The sequence below is a fragment of the Polyodon spathula genome, chromosome 8 (assembly GCF_017654505.1).
Source record: "Polyodon spathula isolate WHYD16114869_AA chromosome 8, ASM1765450v1, whole genome shotgun sequence".
Lineage (NCBI taxonomy): Eukaryota > Metazoa > Chordata > Actinopteri > Acipenseriformes > Polyodontidae > Polyodon > Polyodon spathula.
Genome location: NC_054541.1, coordinates 43,959,153 through 43,982,583, shown reverse-complemented (window position 1 = coordinate 43,982,583; position 23,431 = coordinate 43,959,153). Strand labels below are relative to the sequence as shown.

General features: G+C 38.1%; 1 protein-coding gene across 4 annotated transcripts in view; it reads right to left on the bottom strand.

Moving 5' to 3' along the window:
- The window catches only part of LOC121320004 (homeodomain-interacting protein kinase 2-like), an 81,604-nt gene that overhangs the window by 7,669 nt on the left and 50,504 nt on the right, over positions 1-23,431 (bottom strand). The window contains exons 3-14 of one of the 4 annotated variants that reach the window (XM_041258068.1): positions 23,010-23,133; positions 21,050-21,169; positions 20,031-20,117; positions 15,851-16,035; positions 14,919-15,081; positions 10,304-10,433; positions 8,296-8,417; positions 4,712-4,854; positions 3,486-3,659; positions 2,430-2,702; positions 1,530-1,774; positions 293-492 (exon numbers count right to left, since the gene is read on the bottom strand). In XM_041258068.1, coding sequence (XP_041114002.1) covers positions 293-492; positions 1,530-1,774; positions 2,430-2,702; positions 3,486-3,659; positions 4,712-4,854; positions 8,296-8,417; positions 10,304-10,433; positions 14,919-15,081; positions 15,851-16,035; positions 20,031-20,117; positions 21,050-21,169; positions 23,010-23,133 — 1,966 coding nt within the window. Of the gene's footprint in view, positions 1-292; positions 493-1,529; positions 1,775-2,429; positions 2,703-3,485; positions 3,660-4,711; positions 4,855-8,295; positions 8,418-10,303; positions 10,527-14,918; positions 15,082-15,850; positions 16,036-20,030; positions 20,118-21,049; positions 21,170-23,009; positions 23,134-23,431 lie in introns of all 4 variants that reach the window. The other 3 variants (XM_041258066.1, XM_041258067.1, XM_041258069.1) reach the window with 3 other exon arrangements.

The following is a 23,431-nucleotide window of genomic DNA, read 5'->3' as shown; positions in this document are numbered from 1 at the left end:
AGAGAGAGAGAGAGAGAGAGAGAGAGAGAGAGAGAGAGAGAGAGAGAGAGAGAGAGAGAGAGAGAGAGAGAGAGAGAGAGAGAGACAGATCCGTTTGTCCAATTTTGATGGACAAATTTGAGTTTTAGCTTTCTATTCACGGCCATGGCAGGTGATTAGCTTAAGTAGGCTACACAGTGAGACAGTCCATTTATGCATTTATGCATTTACTGTGTGTGTGTGTGTGTGTGTCTATATATATATATAGACACACACAGCTGTGTTTGTGCTGGCTTTATTCATGGTGCCTTACCAATAAACGTGTGACTAAGACAGGCCTGTCTTTCCGTACCTGGCTGAGATTAAGAGGCTGCTGCTGGAAGGAGTGTGCCCCTGATCTCTGCTGTCTGCAGGCTGACGCTCCCGAAGAGCTATCTGATGAGTGACTGCTGGCAGAGACCGCTGTGCTGGAGTTTTTGGATTTGTATACTGATGAGTGATGAGCGACTGTGTCTGTCATAAACAGAAAATGTGCATTAATAGTTTTCATATTGCACCCAGAGTAGCAGATTACTGCTCCACAGAGATTATACATAGGGGCTTATCTGGTCACTCAGAGATAGCATTATCACGATGTCCAAATATTGTCAAACCTTTCACTGTGGCCCATAGACGTGTTTATAATTTACATAAGTAGTATCTGCGTTATATGGAAAGAGTCTCAGTCCAGCACAGACAGCATGCTGACCTTGTAACGCCAAACACCCCCAACAGCACCTTTCTATCAATAGCAGCAATAGCTCTGCAGTTTTAAGAGCTTATTGCTGGGAATCAAGAACAAATCAGTCATTACAGGCCTTAAAGCATCAAGGAATGCAGTTTTAAAACAAATGTTCTTTTTTTACTGTTTTAAAATTCTTTCAGTTTTTGTTGAGTAAAACATTAGAAAAATCCTCATGAACTCCCTTTACAAGCTTACCACAATTTCCCTATACTTATGCCAGGCTTTTCCAAGCAGTAATTGAGCATGTTGTGCTGTGCTGTGTTCTTTCTACACTTTCCTGTACATTATTTCATGATTCTTTTACCGTGACATACCACGTTACATTTTTATAACGGGTTTAGAGTGAAGTCAATTTGTAATAAGCTGATTATCCCCGAACAATCAAAAGTCTCTCACTAATTATGAGCTAACAAATTAAACAACAACTGTAGAATATATGGATTAAGAAATGTTATACAATACAAATAATTTCAAAATAACCAACAATTCTGTCCGAAGAAAAAAATAAAAAAAAATGCATAAATGACCACTAGAGGGAAGCACAACATTACATGTTTAGTTACAAACGTAACCCTGCTGTATATTAACCATAATAGTTTGTATAATTCTCAAAGGGATAAAGTTAACCACATTCAATCAACATATACACAATGTGTTTATGTACCTCTGATCTAGTCTACCACTTTGCTTTAAAACAAGTCAACAAGAGAACGCTACAGATTGTGTCTAATTTTATTCAAAGTTACAGTACCAAAAAAGCAATTACCTGGTACCAGCAGCCTGTCGCACTCTGCCAACACTTCACTGGCCTGTGTTTTGAGTGGCGGTATGATTATGGTGCGTGGATTGTCATTGTCGTGGTTATCCGACACTCCCTTTGAGTCATAGCCGTTTTCATTGGTAAGGCCCAGGCGGTGCTCTACAGCATAGGGGCTGTTATTACTGGAGGAATCCGAGTCTGGGGAATCGTGAACTGTGACACAACTAATGACATTCTTCCTCTGTTTTGTGCTGTAAATAGAGACCACAGGGAACAACAGTTAATAAGACTGCACTGCATTGCTTTGAAAGCCACGTTCCCCATTACTCACAGATCCTGCATCCTTAAAGTGTGCTGCTGTAAATCTTAATTGTATTATGCAGTTACTGTGCTATAACTTGACTTATCATGACAATGACCTTATAGGATTGTATGCAGTACTTTTAGGCTGTCCAATAATAACCTTTATAAAAAGAAATATTTTCTGAAAGAAACAGACCAGTTCATAAAATGGGTTTAAAACATGATTTTTGACACTCCAACAAGGGTTTTAGAAAAATGTACTTACTTCTAAATTCATGCTGATAAACTACAACATGTTAATAAGACCTTTTTGTTTTTAAAAATAAAAAAAAATAAAACATACATAAATAAATACAAGTATTTATACAGTTATCTTGCCCCCAGAGGCAGATACTACTTTCACACATAGCCTTATCTTAAATAGTTATTGTGAGGGATATTCTGGTTTCACGTTGTAAAAATAAAGCACTGTAAACTAAAATGTATTTATAAAGTGAAACCAGGCCACTGCTCTTTGAGACTGATGGAGCCTCTGTAATGAGGTACCAGAGGGGTAAACCATCACGAGAATCCATTTTGTAAGTATGCAGTCCCCTCTCTGACCTGCTGGGGGCGTGCTTCTGCTCCTCCTCCTCTTCATCTGTGTCGCTGCTGATGGTAATGACGCTGACAGCGGGGCTGGGGGTGTCCGGGATGACGATGGTCTGTCTCTGGTGCTGCTCCCTGGTGGTGCTGGATGCCGTCTCTCCCCAGCTGCAGGTTGAGGAGCTGTTCTGTACCAGGGCACACCGAGGGGGCGTGTTCTCTTTCACACGCTTCGAGCGTTGCGGGGAGCTCGCTGCCTGTGTGGACGACACTTCGTAGGCCGACACGTTCCTGATGGAAACGGGGAACATAGTGAATACAAATAGAGCGCACCCGTTCCTTCAAAACCTTGACTGCTTTTTATTTGGCGTATGCAGCAAACGTGTAGTGAAAATAATTTCTTTCATGAGCTTGGACAATGACTGGCGTGGCCTTGTTTGCAAACAGCAGGCAAGACATGTTTATTGTGATTAGATGTCTGAACGCTAGGGTGGAAACATCAATGCTCTTGGTCAAAAGGGCAAGCATCGCTGGTTCGGTTTGAGGAGGTTGGTGAAATGAAGATAGCAGAGGAAACTGACCTGTTGCTTTGACAAGTCTTCTAGAAAAGGTAATACCAAATTAAGAATGATACACTGAATGCGTATCAGTGTCTATGATGAAGACATTTTTACTTTGGACGAATGGTATACAATATGTACTGCTAATAAAAATACGTATTGCCATTTAATGTTTGGTCATTGAAAATGAATTAGGAACAACAGTAGGCCTGCATTCATGCATCCGAACAGCTGATTGTGTATCTGAAACTACAGGGTGTCAACTAGTCCTGTTTGCATTTTTGACGCTTTTCAATCAAAAAGGTTGCGTTTGATGTCATTATAGCTGGCAAGCATTCACAAAACCGGTATCCAATATCAAACTGGGGCTGGTTCCAGTGGCAGATGGAAACACAGCATAATGAAAGTGCATGCAAGATTCCAGAAGAACTTCTATACTTAGGGAAACTGTGAGAGAGAGGCATCAGTTCCTATCAAGGGACAAGAATATTGCAGGTTGCTGGTTAGCTCTAACCTTGACGACATCTGATGCTGTTTGTTCTTTTTGGAAGAGGCTGTTGGCTGTTGCCGCATCACATGGGCGACACCCACATTCAAAGGCTGGGCGGATGGGAGTGTCACATGGCCAGCTAACAAGGCAGGCTGCTGCATGATGGGGTTATAATGGCTGTTATGGGCATGAGAATTCCTAAAAGACAACAGGAAAGGAGTGTGGAATTTTGGATGATACAGAAATTGGATACAGCTAGTACTAAGATTTTGTCTTTTTTAAATTGCATTTGAACTGCATCACTGCTGGATTGTTAACTGGTATCAAATATCATTCGCCGCACCCATCTTTGACATAACAGACATTTAAAATAAATAAAGAAATGTTTTTTAGGACTGCATTTTGAACAGTAACATTCTCTTAGGTTAAACAAGGTGGAAAACAATAGAATAATCTAATACATCATCTCTAAAATAATTGAAAAGGGTTTCATAAACTGCAAACTTGATTTAGTTAATCAAAACAAGCTTTCAAAAATCCTCCCTAACAAAACATTCCTAAAACAGTCCTTAAAGTTGTATGAATTGTGCCCATTTGGAGGGAATTTATTACAATGCTACTTTTTTAAACATATTGACATTTTCTTTTAATTTTTTCACTGAACACTTACAAACAGACAAAGGGGATCTTTCACCCAGCAACAGGTTCTAAAGTACAGTACTGCATTCTTATAGGCCATAAACCAGGTTATACAGTAACTTATTTATGATTGGAGGGGAAGGGAATCAGTAATGAAGCAGGTCAAATTATACTTTCTACTTGGTATCAATGGCAACAGGCATCTTTACTGTCATAACAAACAATTTTTGTTTCCATTTACAGTAATTCATAAAAAAAAAAAACACTTAATATCTTTCCAGACAGCGAAATGGACTAAATAAATTGAATTGGGCCTTGGGTAGCACCACACCATTAAACAATGAGATTGGCCTGCAGGTTGCAGCAACAGCAACAAAATAAAAACAAGACCAACCAGTAACAGTAAAGCTTGTGCTGTACTCATAAACTGTAATCAAACACTGAATCACTGATTAAGACATCAATATCCAGCGGCATGAAATGCCCCTTACAAATAAAATACTACAGTATCACAACGCAGTAATGTAAAGTATTTGCATACAACTGCACTGCTGCGAAGCAGGCTCCATTCTTTCTCCGCAGACACATGCAAGCCCCGGGGCATGTCCTACCTCCAGTCGGCCAGCTGTTGTGCCCCTGCCATGGTATCAGGGATGACGGCCGCGTGCTGCACCGAGGAGTGGGCTGACACTCCCGTCAACTGCTGCCAGGCTGGGGGGAGCAGGATCTGCTGGGTCCCGCTAGGCCAGCCCTGCTGCATGACACATTAGCATGAGAATGAATATATAAAATCACATTATCCCAGTTAAGTTACTTTTATAATACTTAGTCATTTACAGACACTTTTATCCAAAGCGATTTACAGAGACTTGAAGGTGAAGTATGCATCACAACTGCTTCTGCAGAGTCACTTACAATATGACCTCAGTTTTACGTCTTATCCAAACGATATAATGATTGTTTTAGGGACTGACCTGCTACAGCAGTTTTTTTTTGTTTTTGGTTTTGTGGACATACACATCTGTGAACTCTCCTAACATTTTAATTCCTCTTATTAGCACTAGTAATAGTATTACTGGTCATGTTTTCTTAATTTAAATATTGCGTGGTTCTTTGCATGCATTTTACTCTTTCATTTGAAATATACAGACCTGCTGCTGATTCCTGGTACATTATCACTTAAAGTGCTGCAGTTCAAACTCATTCCAACGGTCTAACTGCATTAAGACCATGTGAACTACAACAAAGGTACCAGGATGTTGCAGTTTATCTGTAGCACTACATTGTTATACAGGACTGTTGGTGCTATCGCAAAACAGTCTGGGCCCACTGTGCTGAATGTGGATCCTGTTCACCTTTCTAACCTAACCTTACATTTTAATCTATCCCTGTGAATAGCTATTGGCAGACAGTGGCTGCAGATCGTGCCAAGCTCCCAAGCACAGTGTCTGGAGACGAGAACGTTTCATTGTTGGGGATTATGATTTATATGGGAGGCCAAGGGAAGTGTGGAGACTGGACTCAAACATACATCCCACGCTATTAGAACCTGTCTTATGCATCCGAAATTATGCATCAGCTTGTAATTTGCTGGTGTGAACAGTTACCCAGATAGGAATTCTCCATTACCCCCCCTGACAGAAGTGGCTAACACTCTGCAGCACCTCAGGCCTGTGAAAGCCTGGGCTCCTGTTTGCAATTGTTCCCACATTTTCTGCATTCCTGGTCTAGATAAAAGGACAGGCCTCACTAGGCCTCCTGACACCCTTCATCTGCTGTGCTGAAGCCAAGAAAGACAGCAAGGGGAAAAAAAAAGAAAAAAAAGCCTACTACTATGGCATAATATATATCATTGGATGATCCCAGTATATTTTTTATTGCATAGTGTTAGCCTTTATATGCAGTTTGTAGAAAGCATATATAATGTATAGCTGCATTAATTGTTTTTGTATATTACCATCTTAAATGTATTTTTATGCTCTTGAGTCTTGTTTGTAAGGCTCTTTTCGCTCTCTCCTAGTTACTTCCTCAGATAAACAAGTTAATATTTTTGCATGTACTTAAACTGCAACTCACTAGACAAATAAAGCAGTGTGCTGTTTGGTCTACTGTGCAAACTGGTAACACACTGCCAGCAATAATAAAGAGAAAACTACAGAAGAGACTCTTTCTGGTATGTTACTTTATGCTCCATAAACACATGGGAATGAAGGAAACCCTGAATTGGTTCCGCTCGCTTTTTGAAAACTGTCATCAACAATGAAGGAATATCTTTGTATTATGCCTCGTATTTTTCCCTCAATAAAAATAAAATAAAGATGTTGAGTCAAGAACGCCATCCTCCCCAGCTGCACTCACGTCCATGTTTCAGATATACAATAATCAAAGCCCCATAAATGAGCATAAACTACATGTTGGGCTGCTGGTGATTAATCAAGCGTTGACATAGCATTCAACCAAGTTAGATTCATCACTATACATTACCAGTCTCCACAGGGGGAGGGGGGCTGTGCACCACTAGCACATGCAACAGGCATTTGCCAGAAACTGCTGCACTGCTGGAAGGTTAACTTGAGAATGATTGATTAGCAGCTATGTACCACTTAATGTACCACACAGTTTAATGAGTGTATCAAGACTTAACCACTGGGTCTTGTGCGAGGGCCAGGGCACCTGAAAGCCAGTTAATTCCTTTATTTATTTCACAGTGACCTTATTATGATATTATTGGCTTATACAGCAGAGACCACCAAGAGCAGAACTGCTGGTTTGTAAGTTTCTGCCACTGAGGAAAGTCCTCTTACAAAAAATACAACACACTAAAAACATTAATATCCTCTGCAGCAGTCATTACCTGTAGATAACTGACCTTGACTTTTGCCTTTTGCTCAGGGCACCTAAATGTCACCTCATCATTTTTCTAGCACGTAATGATCACAAAATGACGCTTGTGGGAAAGCTGTTGCGCTAATGAAAGATAAGATTCTTTTTCTTTCAAATTCTAGGATATTACAGTTTTGAAAGCTCCTACACCTAACTGAAGCACACTGTCTTTTTCAGTACAGAGTTAAGTTTGAAAATTGTTAAGGGCATTTTTAAACATGCTTGTTTTAAATCTGCTCTAATAATTGAACAGCGGATTTATGTACAGCTGAGTGGACTCCCCACCCTATCCTCTGTGATACCAGCTTCCAGTTACAAAATAAGAGGAAGCAGCTCACAACTGTTTACAGAATACGAACAAGTCATTTAAATAGGTCGCTTCTGATAAGTGCATGCATACAAACTGGCAGGCTTAGACAGTGCCTATTGTGTGAAAAGGGAAGCTCGTTTAGACATTGATATACATGACAACAATGGAACTAGCACTTAGCATTTAAACTACAGTACTGTACACACAGACACACCAAGGTCACCCTGTCCTGCTCAGCAGCCATGGATAACCCATGAAAAAACATAGAAACACCTGCCATAGCATTGCTAATAGGGTGCAGACAAAGTGGGTAGCCAGTACAGCATTTATTCAATATGAATCCCTCAATGGTTCATCACTTTTGAGATAGCTCCCCATGAAATATGAGTGCCTACTATCTTGTGACTGAAACTGATTTGCAACAGGGAGATGCAGATTTTATAAATACATGTCAGGGATAGATTTTGTGGTTTACTGATTACATTTACACACACTGTACTGCACATGCCAAGTGTTTATTCGTTATTTTTTTATATTCAACCCTTATATCATAAAGACTACTGCCATGGGTCAAAAGGAGCGTTGTAGCTGGAGTGTTTTAAGTGTTCTTACATGAAAGAGATTCTTTCATCTACATTTTCTATTTGTTTAACTCTTTAATATTCATAGTGTGTGCTGCACTATGCGCTGGGATACAGTGTGCAGTGCAGCACTAATATCCTTCCCCTTAATCTGCCTAGAAGAGTCTTTCTTTTTCCTAGAATAGATAGTAAGCTTGGAAACAACAACAGAGAATTACACAGAAGACTAATACACTGATCAGGTAAGAAATAACATATTAGGAACATGACTACAACATGCATTAATAACCTCTTTAGTTGCTTATTATGGATTTGTACAGAAAAGGGATTTCAATTTGATATAACATTAAACATGATTTGCTAGGTTATGTCAAGCACTCTGTAACCTCAATGCACCATATAGGCAGGCTCAATGGCCTACCTGTGTTAGTAGTCCTGGTTGAATCTGTAAAGGCCGAGCTCCTGGGGCCTGAGTGACTATAGGGACAGCATTTTCCATCCGCACTGAGTAGCTGGCATGCTTCGATGGAGAAGCTTGCAGTCCTGGTAGATGAGATGAAAGCAATGAGAAAAACAAAACTTCACAACAGTGTATTTATGTAGGCTTTTATTTATTTTTTTATTTACATGTGTAAAATAATAATGGATCCCAGAGGACAGAGGCCTTCCCATATTTCAAAGACTTAATTAAAGGGATTTTTGGATAACTGTTTTAAGTTAGAAATAAAACTGAAATACATAAGGAGAAAATGACAAACAATTTTATTCCAAAGTGTCATTTGTTGTAAGGAACACCCAGTTAAAAACTGAAATAAACAACTAAGGAATACCCAAAAGGCTTTGAAATGAACTGTTTGGTAAGATAATAGGTGCTAACAACTCTCTGAGTGAAACCACCTTGTGAAGGACCACCATTGCATATAAATAATAAGAGAGAATTTTGTTATTGTACATGAATCACATTTTTTGCAGATCCAATACATCATTTATTTTTACACAGATGTGATGTTATCATTTACTTTTATTCAGAGGACATTAGTGGGGTCCAAGGATAACATGTTTTCCTGCTTTACTGTGGTTTAAACAGAGGTAATCAGCATTCAAAAATTCACAAATCAGAGATTTGACTGCTGGGGTCCAATAGACCCCACTTGCCTTGATGAATGGTTTAAGAAGAACACTTGACACTTTTCCATTCTCAAAATAGTTAACTTGTGTTAGATGCATGAGTTATGCAAAGTATGGTGTACGCCTTGAAAGCATTTTTCTGTACTGTATTAAAGTACAAGGCTCACCCACTGAGCTGGTCTGTGTGTCTTTCAACTCGTCGTCTCTTTTCGTCATCTTTTTTTATTCTATTGTTTTTCAATACGTTCAAGGAATGGCTTCTGTTTTTACTTGCCGTGATTTTACACTGTCAACATAAATTTAAGAACAGACCTACTCTAAACATTATATTATAAATCTCACCCACAACACCAAAAAAAAAAGGCTATTCTCAGCTGTTAAACAGAACCTCAATCCACATACAACTTGGCAAACCACAGCCAGTGCTTCATAACTGCAATGTCCCTTTGACTTTGATCTCCTACCATAAATTAAAAAACAAGCCTTTTTCTGCACAAAATGTTGTTTTCCCTGTGTAAAAATAGTTTAAAAACTACTGAATCATGGATCAGACCCATAGGATCTGTATGCTTGAGAGCAGCAGGAAGGAAGTTACTTCCTAGAGATGTAGGATTTAGAGCAACTCCTAGAATTGTGTAGCATTTGCTTTGCCTAATAATATTCATAAGTGTGAATACAACATTAACAGCAAGTTACTATACAGAGATGCATACTATACATATTATCAATTACTAGAAAATACTAGTTAGTAAGCAGATAAGTAAGTAAGTAATAATAATAATAATAATAATAATAATAATAATACGAAAGCCATTTTTTTTAGCTTTTTACTAGTTTTGCCATTTTTATTATTTTAATTTTCCCCTGATTTTCTCCCAGTTTGGAATGCCCAATCACTTTTCCCCTCACCACAGCAATGTGGGGCTCAGGACACCCGAAGGGTCAGTGGGCATCACCTGATCCCATGACTAAGCCAGCTTCCTTTTTCACCAGGAACTTGAGTGGATGTCAGCGAGCTACCGGCCCCTGGAGGACAAAGGCCAGCCTTTCTTTCACAAAATGATGCAAATTACATTTTGTTGTAAAATACCATGATTAATCAAACTGAATATTCCCACACAATACATTAATCACAACTGGACAGTATTGCGGACAGATCATGTTACACCTGAACTGTGCACTTACCAAGTGATTACTAGTAACCAGTACAGACCACAGTCCCCATCAAATCATAACAGATTATGGCATTTAAAAAAAACTAAAAAGGGGTGAGAAATGTCTGTGCTTGTATTAGTGATTACCTTGAAACCCGGGCGGACACACAATGAGAGCCTGCTGGAAGGGGTCGGGTCTGGTGGCACAGAGCTGCGTTGCTCCAGTCTGAAGAGGCATACTCCTCTGGACCACGGCTGCCATGGACACTGCAGAGGGCTGGTAGAGTGCAGAGCGGTAGTTTAGTATGGAGACATCGGGGTTGGCAAGGGAAAGGGTGGCACTGGTGGAGGTGGGAGCCAGGTGGTTGGCCTAGAGGAATGATGGATTGAACATAAACATGAGGGGCAATGCTATACGAATGTGAGAGAAAAAAAGGAAAAAAAAACAAACCAAAAATATTACGTGTTTTAATCAATTAATTGTATAACTAAGTAATTTAGTCATTCTACAACATAATATATTGTTATAAGGCATTGTATTTTAAAACGTTCAGGAAATAAGAACTCTATTGCACTTTATAAAGCAGGAGCTAAATCAACCTGCTGTTTCAGTAATAGACAGAGTTGATTAGGGTGCTTGCTACAATTTTTTAATTTTTTATTATTAGTATTCTTATATTTACATTCTTCTATAATTAAGCTACATTAGATTAATTAATAAAGTTTTTAATTTATGAAATCTAATTAATCGTTTAACCTTTTAAGAGAATAACATCCTTAACTAAAAATTAAGAAGGGGGAGAAAAGGGCATAGTTGTGGTTGTTTGTGATGTTTTATATAAAATAACATTGAGGAAAAATAGAGGTTTAATATACAATGAAAAAAACAACAAAAAAAACAATGTTGACTGTTGCACACAGTACATGTGTTCCCATATCTGTCACTTTCATTTACTTAAACATGCCACCGTGGACAAAGGACCTCTGATTGCACACTGTAGCTTCCCTATTAGCAATGAATACGGAATTCCACAATGACCTCACAGACTTTAATCAAGTATAAGTAGATGACACATAAAATACTGTGCTCAACATCTCTTTGACAATAGGACCTATAGCAAGCTACGGTATGAAAACACACTGCACAACATGTGGCATTTAGATCCTAATTGTCATTCAAATGATCACTCTCCGTTCCTCTGCACGTTTGACTTTCTGAAAGTTTCCATTCGGTTAAGTCACCCTTGGCTGTGCTAAGAAACGTGAACGTCTTAATTAGTTGTTTAACTAAAAACCTAAATGTAATAACAGCTAATCTTATCAGTAATTAAAAGATAGCTGTTGAGGCTAAATTGGTCTACTGCTGGCTCAGTATATATACATGAGTAAATCTAATTATTATTATTATTATTATTTATTATTATTATTATTATTATTATTATATTATATCTAATTAACTTACACATCTTGCACAGGTTTACAATGTAGGTTTGAATACCAGATTATTATTCAATGTTTTGCAGTGGTTAAATCTTTACCCCCCTATAAAGTAGCCCATAACTGTAACCTTGTATTGTTATAATGTACCTTTAGTGTCCTTATTTCAATGCCCTTTTGCCTCAATATTAATGCAATTATATTTTCTTAAAAAATATCTGATTAGATGGGAATTTGCTGACATTTATTTTTCTGGTGGATATACCTGATCATTTAAAGCTGTGTCAGAAGCATGTTGCTATGGCTGTTAAAGTTCATTTTACTCTAAGAGATTGAGGAGCAGTAAAGATTTTTTTTTTTTAAAGGGCACTGCAGCCATAATTGCTGTGAATAGATGTTAATGGCCATTGGGGCAACTGATAAGGGCACCAACGACAATTGCTGCATGTCCTGTTATATAATGGTCAATTTAGTTTAAAAAGGATTTGGTGTCCACCCCCATGGTAAATTAGTCATTTAAACTTATTTTGGAAGCCTTATGACCAATTTCCCCAAAATAGCTATATGTTGTTAGGCAGAAATAAAGGTCTGTTATTTCAGTTTTTTCTGAGAGACAGGGTTCCATAATGACATCCAGCAATGGCTCTCAAGAGAAAAGAATTGGTGACCAACAACACTTACTGGTGGCCACGTTCTGTCCTTTATTATGGACGGCTAATGGAAGGTAACAAAAAGGGAATAAAAGAAATCAGAATGCAAGCACCAGCCATGGCAACAGCAATGGAAATGGCAGAATGAAAGCTACACAGCAGTTACTGTTCGCATCACGACTGAGTGGTGTACTTAAGAGATGGGGGGGTTGATGGTGGTCTTTTGTGCCGCTCACAATCTTTCTGTTTGCCTCTAAATAAAAACTACCTTCCCTTTGACAGGGGAGTCTGTTTAATTGATCTCAACTGTGGCAGATTAAAAAAAACAAACAAAACAATGTCATTTTATATCACTAAACAGGAGCCTTTCTGGCATTTCTACACTACATAAATCACATGTACTGTTAGATAATTAATTTGCATTTTGCACTTAACAGCAGTGTTATTTAGATTCATCACTAGTGAATCGGGTGTAATGTACTGTAAATGTGTCAGGTGACTTTCTATCAACAGCAAGAGTGCTGGCATGTGATACAGAGGTCATGTTGCTTGCCTGCAATTTGCTTGTTAATTTTTGCCTGCCGCAAATACCTATGCCTTTCATTTGAGTTTCCTGATGAGACAACACTAATCAACATAGATGCATATCAGTCCTTTTAAGATTATAATTCTTAAACAAAAAAATGATAAGAAACTTCTTTTTAGGATCTTAGATGATTAGAGATACCCTATCTTTTATGTATCTGTGACTAGTAACCCCCTCCCCTCCCCCATACCTCGTTGCTATGTACAGCAATTCACTTGTGTTTGCAGTGTTTTTGTAAGCGAAAAGGAGAATATGATTAGAATATTTGGAAATCACATTCCATCAAGGAAAGGTAAAATATGTACATATAATAACCCACCACACCAGAGACCTGTCGTCTCTTAGAAATGTCAATTGTATAAACTTGCAGCAATCCCAAAATGTGATTTCAAGTGCGCCCCGACAAGTGCATCTCAAGGGCAGTGAAATTTGTAACACACATCAACAATATGAAACAGCATGCTGTGAATCCTTCAGCAGGAATAGAGCACAGTTCTGATTTTAAATCAAAGGCAAGGTACTTCTCTTTTTTATTGACTAGCTGTTAGGGAAACATTTAAAACTCCAGAAGCCAAAAAACACTTGATTTTGTTTTATTTTAATAACTCTTTAACAGTTTTCAGGACTAGGATCAATTTAGCCTCTGCAGTGGAGTGGGTGTTGTGCCAAGAACAACACACACACAAGAGGAGGTTCCAAGTGTTTGGATATCACCTGTATGATTGCAATCATGGTCTGTTTGTATTTCTTCCAGTACTTGAAGTTGTGCTTGTTCAGACAGATGTAGCAATTGGTGAAACTGTGGGTAGCCGAATGATGTCTTGTTTAGTAATGTAGACTTTATTTTCTTTGTCACGACTGAAATTTCAGTGGGTGCTATGTTTTTAACCTGGTTTAGAAGGATATGCTGAAGAGGCAAAACAGCCAATACTGTTCGGTATTTTTCAGTGGATAATGCACCAGTTGCAGTTTTGAATGGTTTCAGTGCATCACAGATATTTGTTTGTCGTCAACACCAAATGAGACATGTTCTTTTCAAAGATAACAACAGGTGAAGCAGCCTGTTGTTTCTGACGCACATCAGATTATATCATAGGGGCTGTTTCAATGTGTCACGTAATCATTTATTAGATTGTTTCTCTTTCAGAAGATACTTGTCAGTTGGCGAATGTGAACGCGAGAGAAGGAATCTGAGCTGAAAATCTACCTCCCAACCAGGAAGGGCACAAATTAAGGTTGGTGGTACGCGTTCACAGGGATGGGCTGACTGGACGGTAGAACGGAACCGTAAGTCAGCCACCTTCGTGAAACTACAACTCCATGCTGATCAGCTGTGGTGTGCACAGCGATTAGAGAGAGCGTGTCGCTGTGCTGTTTGGGGGAGGAGTTTGGCAGCACAAAGGGAATGCAGCTACGTGACTATGGCCCCTTATGCTAAAATCTTGATCCAACCGGAGCACTGTGTTTTGTTTTGTTTTTGTTGTTGGCAGACGGAGACCATTATGGGAGTGCAAGCTAACCAGCCAGCACTACCCCCTGGAGCACCTGCACTGCCACCTCACTGCACTTGAATACAGCACCGTGCAACACGAACCCATGCACCTTGGATTCTGCATTTATTGTTTATTCTTTTATTATTGTTTGGGACTGCAAACCCCACTGCTGGAATCACCAGGGGGGGAATAATTTATAATAAAATAAACTTGACTGTTTTTGCCTTTGCAACTACTGTGTGGACATTCACTATTTCCCTACACCACTCACATCCTGACAGCGACCTACTGAAATGTGTGGTGGATAGTGTTCGAGTTGTTTCATACAGCAAGGTTAATTGTGTGAGCCAGATATGAGATATTAACCAAGCCAAGACGGCGTTCAACTGCATTGACGTATTTCATAGCATCGTCAGTACTGACAGCAATCACTGATTCACGTATATCAAAATCAGATATTGTTTCTGAGATGCCCTCTGAAACATTTTCTGCTCTATGACTGCCTATGAGTTCTTTTGTTTGGAGCACAAGATCTTGCAATTCCCAGGAATCAGCATTACAGATGCTCAGCCCTGGTTGCTATGGAGTACTCTTACCTGGTTGTGTACAGTGTTGAGCTGGCTGTTGAACGTCATTGTCAGGTTGGTGGAAGTGCTGGGGGCCACGTGTGTAATGAAAGGGGTCTTGCTTTGGTTAACGGTGTCATACATGTTCACCCTGCGCTTACAAATCTCCATGTTCTGGAAGCAAGACTTGACACTAGTGGAGGGTGAGAGACAAAACAAGGATGAGCATATCATTCTGTGTTTGTAAAATACCTCTCCTGCTACAGCTGTAAATACAAAGTAAGAACTCCATCACAATTGAATATATGCATTTCTGACACATTGGTGAGGCTTCTAAATCCCATGCTATATTCAAGTAAGTAGCCCTCCAGATAATCACTTGACAAGAAAGTGCGCACCACAAACGACAGAATTCTTCTGGTGAACGGATTTCGTGGTGATGTCCCCTCTTTTGACTTGTACAAACCGTACCCAGGAGTGAAATACAGCACTCTTTTTCCCTGGAAAGACATGCACCCGATGCCCTGACAGGTTGGAGTTCGTGCAACCCCCCGTACACGCACAAATTCACCATATTATTATTATTATTGTTATTATTATTTTTTAATCTCACAAACCTGTAAGCCAGACATAGAGGCCGAGATCTGTTTCCCTTTTGATACATCGCACGCATCCACATTAATCACATTTTAGTGGTTTATAAAAAAAAATAAAAAAGGTTTTGTTTGTTTTTTTAAAATAATAATGCTAATATTCTTAATAAACACTGCTGCATCCATTTCAGTGATAAAACAAATTGTGGTCAACAAAATAGCCTTAAAATGTCTCCGCCACGCACATCCATTCATTATCTAGGTCTAAAATGTGCAGTTTTTAAAGAAATACAAGCTACAGCAAACCTACATTTTCATTTTAAAACATCTATAAAACACGATTTCAGAATATAAACTGGTAAAACTTACTGTGTGCTGTGAGGGAAATCAAGGAGATGTGTCTTTGTGACAAAAGGATGGTTCAGAGTTTCAATGGGGGTTATTCTCTTGTCTGCATCTATAGTCAACATTTTCTTTAACAGGTCAATAAACTCCCGTCGGTCTGCCTTCTCTGCCAACATATCACTGCCCGCTAAGTCTGCTGTCATGTTCACCTGCAGGAAGAACAGGTGAAACACTTCTTTTTGCTGTATAGTTTTCAATCTACTGGTATGATAAAGAAATATTAATAACCATACATGAAATTTACTAATATATTTATTTTTCATATACAGTAAAATGCCCTAAGGAAGGATTGAGCATAACTAGTCATCCCGTTAAAAAAGTATAGGTTTGAAGCTTCTTAAGATGCACCACATCGTATTAAAGGTTGTATTTAGTTTTCTCAGCACACACACGCGCACACACACACACACACACACACACACACACACACACACACACACACACACACACACACACACACTCTGTTTTGAATAAAAAGAGCAGCCTTTTCTATGCTATAGCTCCAATGTTATCTGATTCAGTCAAACACCCAAGATACATTTTCTGCAAAGTATTCCACACACACACACACAGAAAGACAACCCTCCCTCACATACAATGCTGTCTTTCTCAGTTCCAATATGGAACATGTCTCCTGGTAAAATAGATGGGGTTGCTTGTACAAATGATCCTAAATGACTTATAATAGCTAGACTATGCTGCCAATGCTCCTTCAATACTGTACTGGGGAGAAGGTAACCTGTGTGAAAGAATTCATAATACATTACTCACTACTGAAGAGAAGTGTATCAAGATTTAAAAAAAAACGAAAAAAAAAAAACCAAAAACTAGGATGGAATCTCCCCACTGCAGCAACAGAAGCCACTGTCTCATCTTCATTTTCGCCACACTTGCACTGAAGCCACGGAAAGGTTGGTTTAGCCGCAACCAAATATTTTATCTCCCTGCGAGTCATCACAGAATGGCAATGAAGGCAAAGAGACACTATCTTCAGGCTCGTGGTATCAATCAACTGAAAACAAATTCAGGAAACGCTGACTTTTAGACATGCCATGAAGGTTTAAAAACAGATATATATCGTACCAGGCCTTTGTTTCAAAAAAGAATCTCAACATTTTTTAAGACTTTATGTGCAGGTGTAAAAAGACCTTGTTTAGGATTTGGCACATACAGGTTAATTCCATAGTTTTACAGCTACTTCAATATATGACAATTAATTAATCAATTAATCAAGTTGCTTGTTTAAGAAAAGCACTAGGTTTGTTATTATGACCTTGTATACGGTCCACCAGTATTTGAAAATATATAACCACTGTATCCAGGTGATTTAATATGAAAAATATAGTCTATGCACAGGGAGTGATGTCTATAGAAAGGGGAAATCCTTGTACAGTATACAGGTGAACTATCATACAAGTTTGACTGGTTTTACAATTAGACAAACCTTTCAACAAGAAGTAATTCTCAATGACGCCTGGATTCTAATTCTCATTTAAATGTTTATTTAGGTTTTTCCAAGTTCTCACTCAAGTCTGAAAGCCAATGAACACTATTAATGGGAACTGCAGCCTGTGCTAGGGTGGCACCAGCTCCTGTTCCATCATCTCCAGCAATAATTATTTCCTATTGTTCAGTGTAATTTCATCTGCATATGTGCAGTGGGTACCATCTGCTTACGTGCTAGACATTATTAAAACTAACAGACTAAAGAAGAGTGCAAATACAGCTGGTCATACTATAAAATGAACCTGCATCTTTGTAAAATATTAACTATCTCTTGTTTGAAACCGCAGCTACTGACAACCCCTTGAGGTTTCTGAATACAACTTTTACCAGTGTGCAGTTGGTTTAATTAGAAGTTTTCTGTAAGATGTGTTTAATACAGTACATGGAGACAGCAAAAACTGACATCCTTGTTCTCAATCTAATAATGTTACCCTTAAACCCAGATACTAGCTTCTGTTTAGCCAATCCTTAAGGACGTGCACAGATGAAAAGCATACATAGGGGTTTAATTAGCTGTCTTTGTAGCAAAAAAAATAAATAAAAAAAACAGCAGAGGGGACGAAAGAAAGTGGGAAATACAGTTTTAGTGCAGCACTTTGACAACCACAGCGGATTCTAGTGCCTGCAGTTTTAGAGAAACACCCTGTGTCTCTTTCCTAGCTACAGATGACTTTAGCAACAGGTCTATTTAAAAACCAGCATCATTAGCAATGATACTTTCTGTCACAGATGAGGTCAGAAAATATTGTTATGTTATGAATTCATTGGACATTATTTCAACACCAAACCCAGAGAGGAACTGGTATTTTCAGATGATACAAGGGTAAGGCTTTTAAATCGGTGACTCACACACTTTCCTCTCCCTCTATAGTTAATTTAGTTGTTAGAAAGCTAATTCAAACAGGAACTCTGCCACACTTCAGGCATTATGGGTAAGGCTGTAATATTTTCACTGCTCCCGTGAAATGTACCAATTGCTATGTAACAGTGTAAATATACATATTTTTTATTGCTTCAAAATAAATACATTAAACGTTTGCCTTATTCACACACTACCTGTTGCACTGCATTTAGGATCATGGCAGCTGGTTTAGTTTGATTCCGGTAAAAGACTGAACACACTGCACAGAGCTGCACGAAAATGTCTTCAATGAAAAAGACACCAGCTGTATCAAAGACCGGAAATATTTCTGCTAAAGATCGCTCTGTCCAGTACAAGAAGGGTACATTTCACGTGTATATGGTTATTGTTACATGTATTTATTTTTTTACTTTGTTTGATAATTCGCTGATGGTGAAAATAGAATGTCTTTAAAAGGAAATATTCTACAATTTAGTATTTACTATTTTTCAGTTAAGCATTTAAATATTTAGGAACATTTGTTGGATAACAACTCAAGAGAATCGATTTTAAATGTGACAAAGCAGTTTTTTTCTACTTTAGTAAATATTTTGTTTAAATTGTTAAATATCTTGACACACCTATTTTTAGTCTGTGAAATGAAATGAAATTAGCAATTTTTTTTTATCCCTGTCATGAATTTGGACCATCATTTTTTAGCAAACAATCATCACATACAATTACTTCTATTGGCTGCTTTCTTAATACATTTAATCCATTGCTGCATCTAAAATAACCTCCCCCAGCAATTATACTGGGTAAATAATCATTTACAAAAATGTTTTTGGATCGTGGGGGGGGGGGGGGGGGGGGGGGGGGGGGTCCTGGAAGCTGGGGCTGTGAGTCATTTCCAATACAGTTTTATGACAATAAACTGTTGTTTTACCCATCCACAAACAGGCACTGTATTATTATCAGGGCTTTAAATAACAAGTCCTCAGATTCTCAAGAGCGATTCATTTTGAAAACAAAAACAACTGTCGGCAAATTTAACAATAACAGGAAGTGCTGCATAAGGTGACAGTCCCTACTGTTCACCTATGCGGTTTATTGCAAGGGACATGTTATAACCTGTTGCATTTGACCAGCCATTTTGCCTGAACTGTTGTATGAAAGAGCCAGCTTGTTTAAGACATGGCAGCGGGATACAGTATGTGAGCATGGTTATCATAATAAACATTACATACAGTGGACCTAAGCAGAGATTACCCATACAGTACTTTACTGTTTTTCCTGCTCAGTCTGTATTGTAAAAATACACGAGACAACATGTCTGGATAACATGGTGGCTTTATCAGTTGTTTACATTCACATAGCTGCAACTATCTGCATATACCGTGTGGGCTGCAAGGTAGCTGTAATAAGCTGTAATATGCACTAGATGATAGAAAAAATTATAATAAGAAACTAAATTTTTTTTTTTTTCCTACTGCTCTAGATAACTGACTAATAACGGATTCCTTGTTATTAGGTATGGCATTATCTACTATGCAACATCAGAACAAATACCCTACAACATGCAGCATGAAATAGGGGTATGCCACAGAGTGGTTCTCTGTTATTCAATATGTTATTTTTAGCTAATAAATAAAAATTCATTAAGTAATATATATATATATATATATATATATATATATATCGATTATTATATATATATATATATATATATAGATATCTATGTGTGTGTTGTATTCTGTGTATCTATCTCAGTAAATGTTTTCACTCATGAAGTCATACCTGCGCCATGTCGTCCAAACAGTTAAAAATATACTTTCTCGCCTCCTTTGACTTGATTCCTGTCTCACCCTCATGGTCTTCTGGTGTCTGTGGAATAAAAACAGGTTTATTAAATGCATAGGCAAGCTGATTTCATGCTAACAGGCATGATATTAACCGAACAAAGCTGCCCAGATGCTGTGCAGATGATGAAGGAACAAGTTAGATCCATATCATACCTACTGTAATAGCTTGGAATTAGGTATCCTATTAATACCAGTATTTAAAAATTAATTTCATTTGGTTTTTTTCATATGACCTGCAATTGCAACCAGAGTGCCACTGGGCTTGTTTTTATAAAACACTGTTTTACTGAAGAAGGCACAAGCCAAAACTTGTGTCTTCTTGACTTAGTTTCCTATTGTTTTACCTGTGAATAAATTCAAAGTAACTTGACATAGAGCATGTTAAAGTTATAGAAATCATTGACAACAATCTATGTATTTGGTTTAATCCTGTATTTTGATTAAATATAATTTTCAACAAACTAATAACTAGATATGGCATTTTTAGTATGGTACAGTTAAAAAAAAAAATAACTGAAAATAACTGAAAAAGGCTTAATTATTGTCAAATTACTAAGCAGACTATGGTCATTAAAATAGATTGATTTGCTCTAACCTGCCCTGCCCATCAATTTAACACCTAACCAAATATATCTGCCACTCTAGAGTCAGCATGGGTAAATTTGACCCCAGTTAAACAGGTATAGTGCCTGACAGAAGAACACTAGGGCGAGTTGTTTTCTCTCTGATATTTTTATTACAAAAAAAAAAAAAAATGACATTGACATCTGGTATAGTTTCAATTCATAACCCTGACAACGTCTTCATACCAGCAAACTTTTACTTAAGGTTTATTTTGTACTTGTAAGAAAGTCCAGATTTCAGTCTAACAGAAAGCATCCTGTGGCCTCCACATACTCGTTTTTTACACCCTAAAAAATCTGGGGGAAAAATGAAGCTGGGTGGTAACCCTACCTTGAGCCTCCACAGTGGATAAGCAGAGCCTGGATCCCTGTTAAAAAACCTTGTTGTCTTTGTCCCGGCACTTAACAAGTACTCCGCTGGCAAACCCTGCGTCTGAGACACGTACCGAATCTGAAAGGCAAAGAAGAAAACAGAAGATTAGATAGAACTGGAAACAATTTGATGGAAACAACATAATCGATTCATGTGAAAATGGTTTCTTTTTAAACTAAAATATACCATGTACATTCAAAAATGTGTTCATATTTTACATTAGCATGTAAAAATGTGTATTTAGTAAAACACTTTCATGCATTGTTAGCATAACTACATTCTCACAAGTTTCTCATTGTGCAGCTGTTGATATTCTTTGTGACTGTAAAAGACAGCCATTTTGTTTCCTTTGCATGTGTAAGGCTCACCTAGGGTCTTATTACCTGTAACAGGAACTGAATTTATTATTTTGTACTTCACCAAAATGGAAGTGTTGTTATCCAGACATGGCAAACCATCCAATTAGTGCTCATGCATGATTACTGTATGCTCATAGATCTATAACGCCAGTGGATGTTTGGGGTGTTTAAGGGAAACACTGTTATATCTGCTAAAAATCGAACTGTGCCTTTTTCTTTCCCCCACCATTATAAGCTGCATACACATTTTCATATCAATCCTACATGGAGCTATAAACCTTACAAGCTTTAAAAAAACAACAACATATAAACCAGAAAACATAAAAAAGAAGTAGGTGTGGTGCACTGCATCTAGTACACTTAATAAAACCAGGAACCCCAAAAAAACAAACAAAAAAAACACAAGAGAATGTAGTTATGCTAACGAGCAGTAAGAAAATGTTTAGTTTTTTTCGTTTTTTTTTGTTATTTTTTAAACTAACTTATTATTAACTTCTACAGCCTTAATGAAATCTTTGGTGGCCTACTTTACCTTGGGATATTTTGTATCTACTGAATAAACAGGACCCTGGTTTAATGTTTTTAATCAGGTCAGATCCTCTGTATTATCTTGTTAGTCTCCAAAACAACAACTAGACAGATATTTCATTAGGAACAGGACATGAGACCTACAGGTCATACACCAGAAACAAACCGCACGCAGGAATGTGCACCAGAGTAATTTTGCACACCCTTGTTAAAATTACTTTTCATGGCATTGGAGTATTCGTCACATTACATATTCAAACAGTTTTATTACCAGCATTTCACGTACCTAAAGGCACATTCCAAATCTCCATACACCTCCTTTCATGTCAGAGTTCATTCTACCCTGGCTGACCTAAGCCCTCCCAAACCCGGGCAGCGCTCAGCCAATTGCGCGCCGTCACCTGGGAGCTTTAGACCGAAAGGCCATTCTGCATTCTAACCAGTAATGGTAATCACTTTCAAGTTAAGATTTAAGATGATAGTGGTCCTCACTAATGTCTGGCAGTCCACATTAGGAACTATTAAATTCTTAGGAGCCACAGGGTGATATTATAATGACCATGCTTATGTGTAAGTCTTTATGCAGCAGAAAAACAGTTTTTATGCAATACATTGTTTGGATGTTTCTTTGTTTCTTTGTAATTTCCACATTTTGGCATAAAGCTCTGTCTTTATTTCAAATTGTGGATATTTCCACCTTGATGCAGTATGCTGAAATGAAAGGAATTTGGATTCTGATCCTAGAAGCTGAGTGGACTGGTCAGGTATTCAATGAGACCCCTCATGATTGCCCTCTGGTTCAAACCTCAACCATCCCACCAGTCCAATTTGAGGATGTGCACAATTCCAATGGCACTAAAAATCAGGCTTCACTGTAAATCCTAGTATGTCCCAAGCCCCGTAAGTGCGGAAAGAATGTGGTTCTGCACATATAAATATCTTCAAAGAGATCCTCAATATCCTGTACCAGTATCATTTCATTACAAACATCACACAGGATTAACGTCAGAAAGTTTGGTTTTGAAACTTACTTGATCATACTCTGACGCCCCCGGATACAATGGCCACCCCAAAAACAGCTCAGCCATGACACATCCCAACGACCACATATCGATCGCTTCACAGAAAGCTAAACCAAGGATAATCTCTGGAGCCCTGAAAAGAACAACAAAAAAACAGCATGAACCCCCTTGCATTGCAATGAAGGGTCACATGTTCCACGATCATGTTATTTTCAGACTTTTTGTGGCCCAAACATAGTTCTTTATTTGTGCTTTTATTTAATTATTAATATTGAATTTCCACTTTAGAATGGCCAACCTGCGACACACCAGCATATATGCAGTACTTATGTCAAAATAAGCATCTTAATTTAAATGTTTTTTTTTTTAAATTTTATTTATGATACTGATGACCTTACCCTTCAGTTTACCAAGACAAAGTTTTACAATCA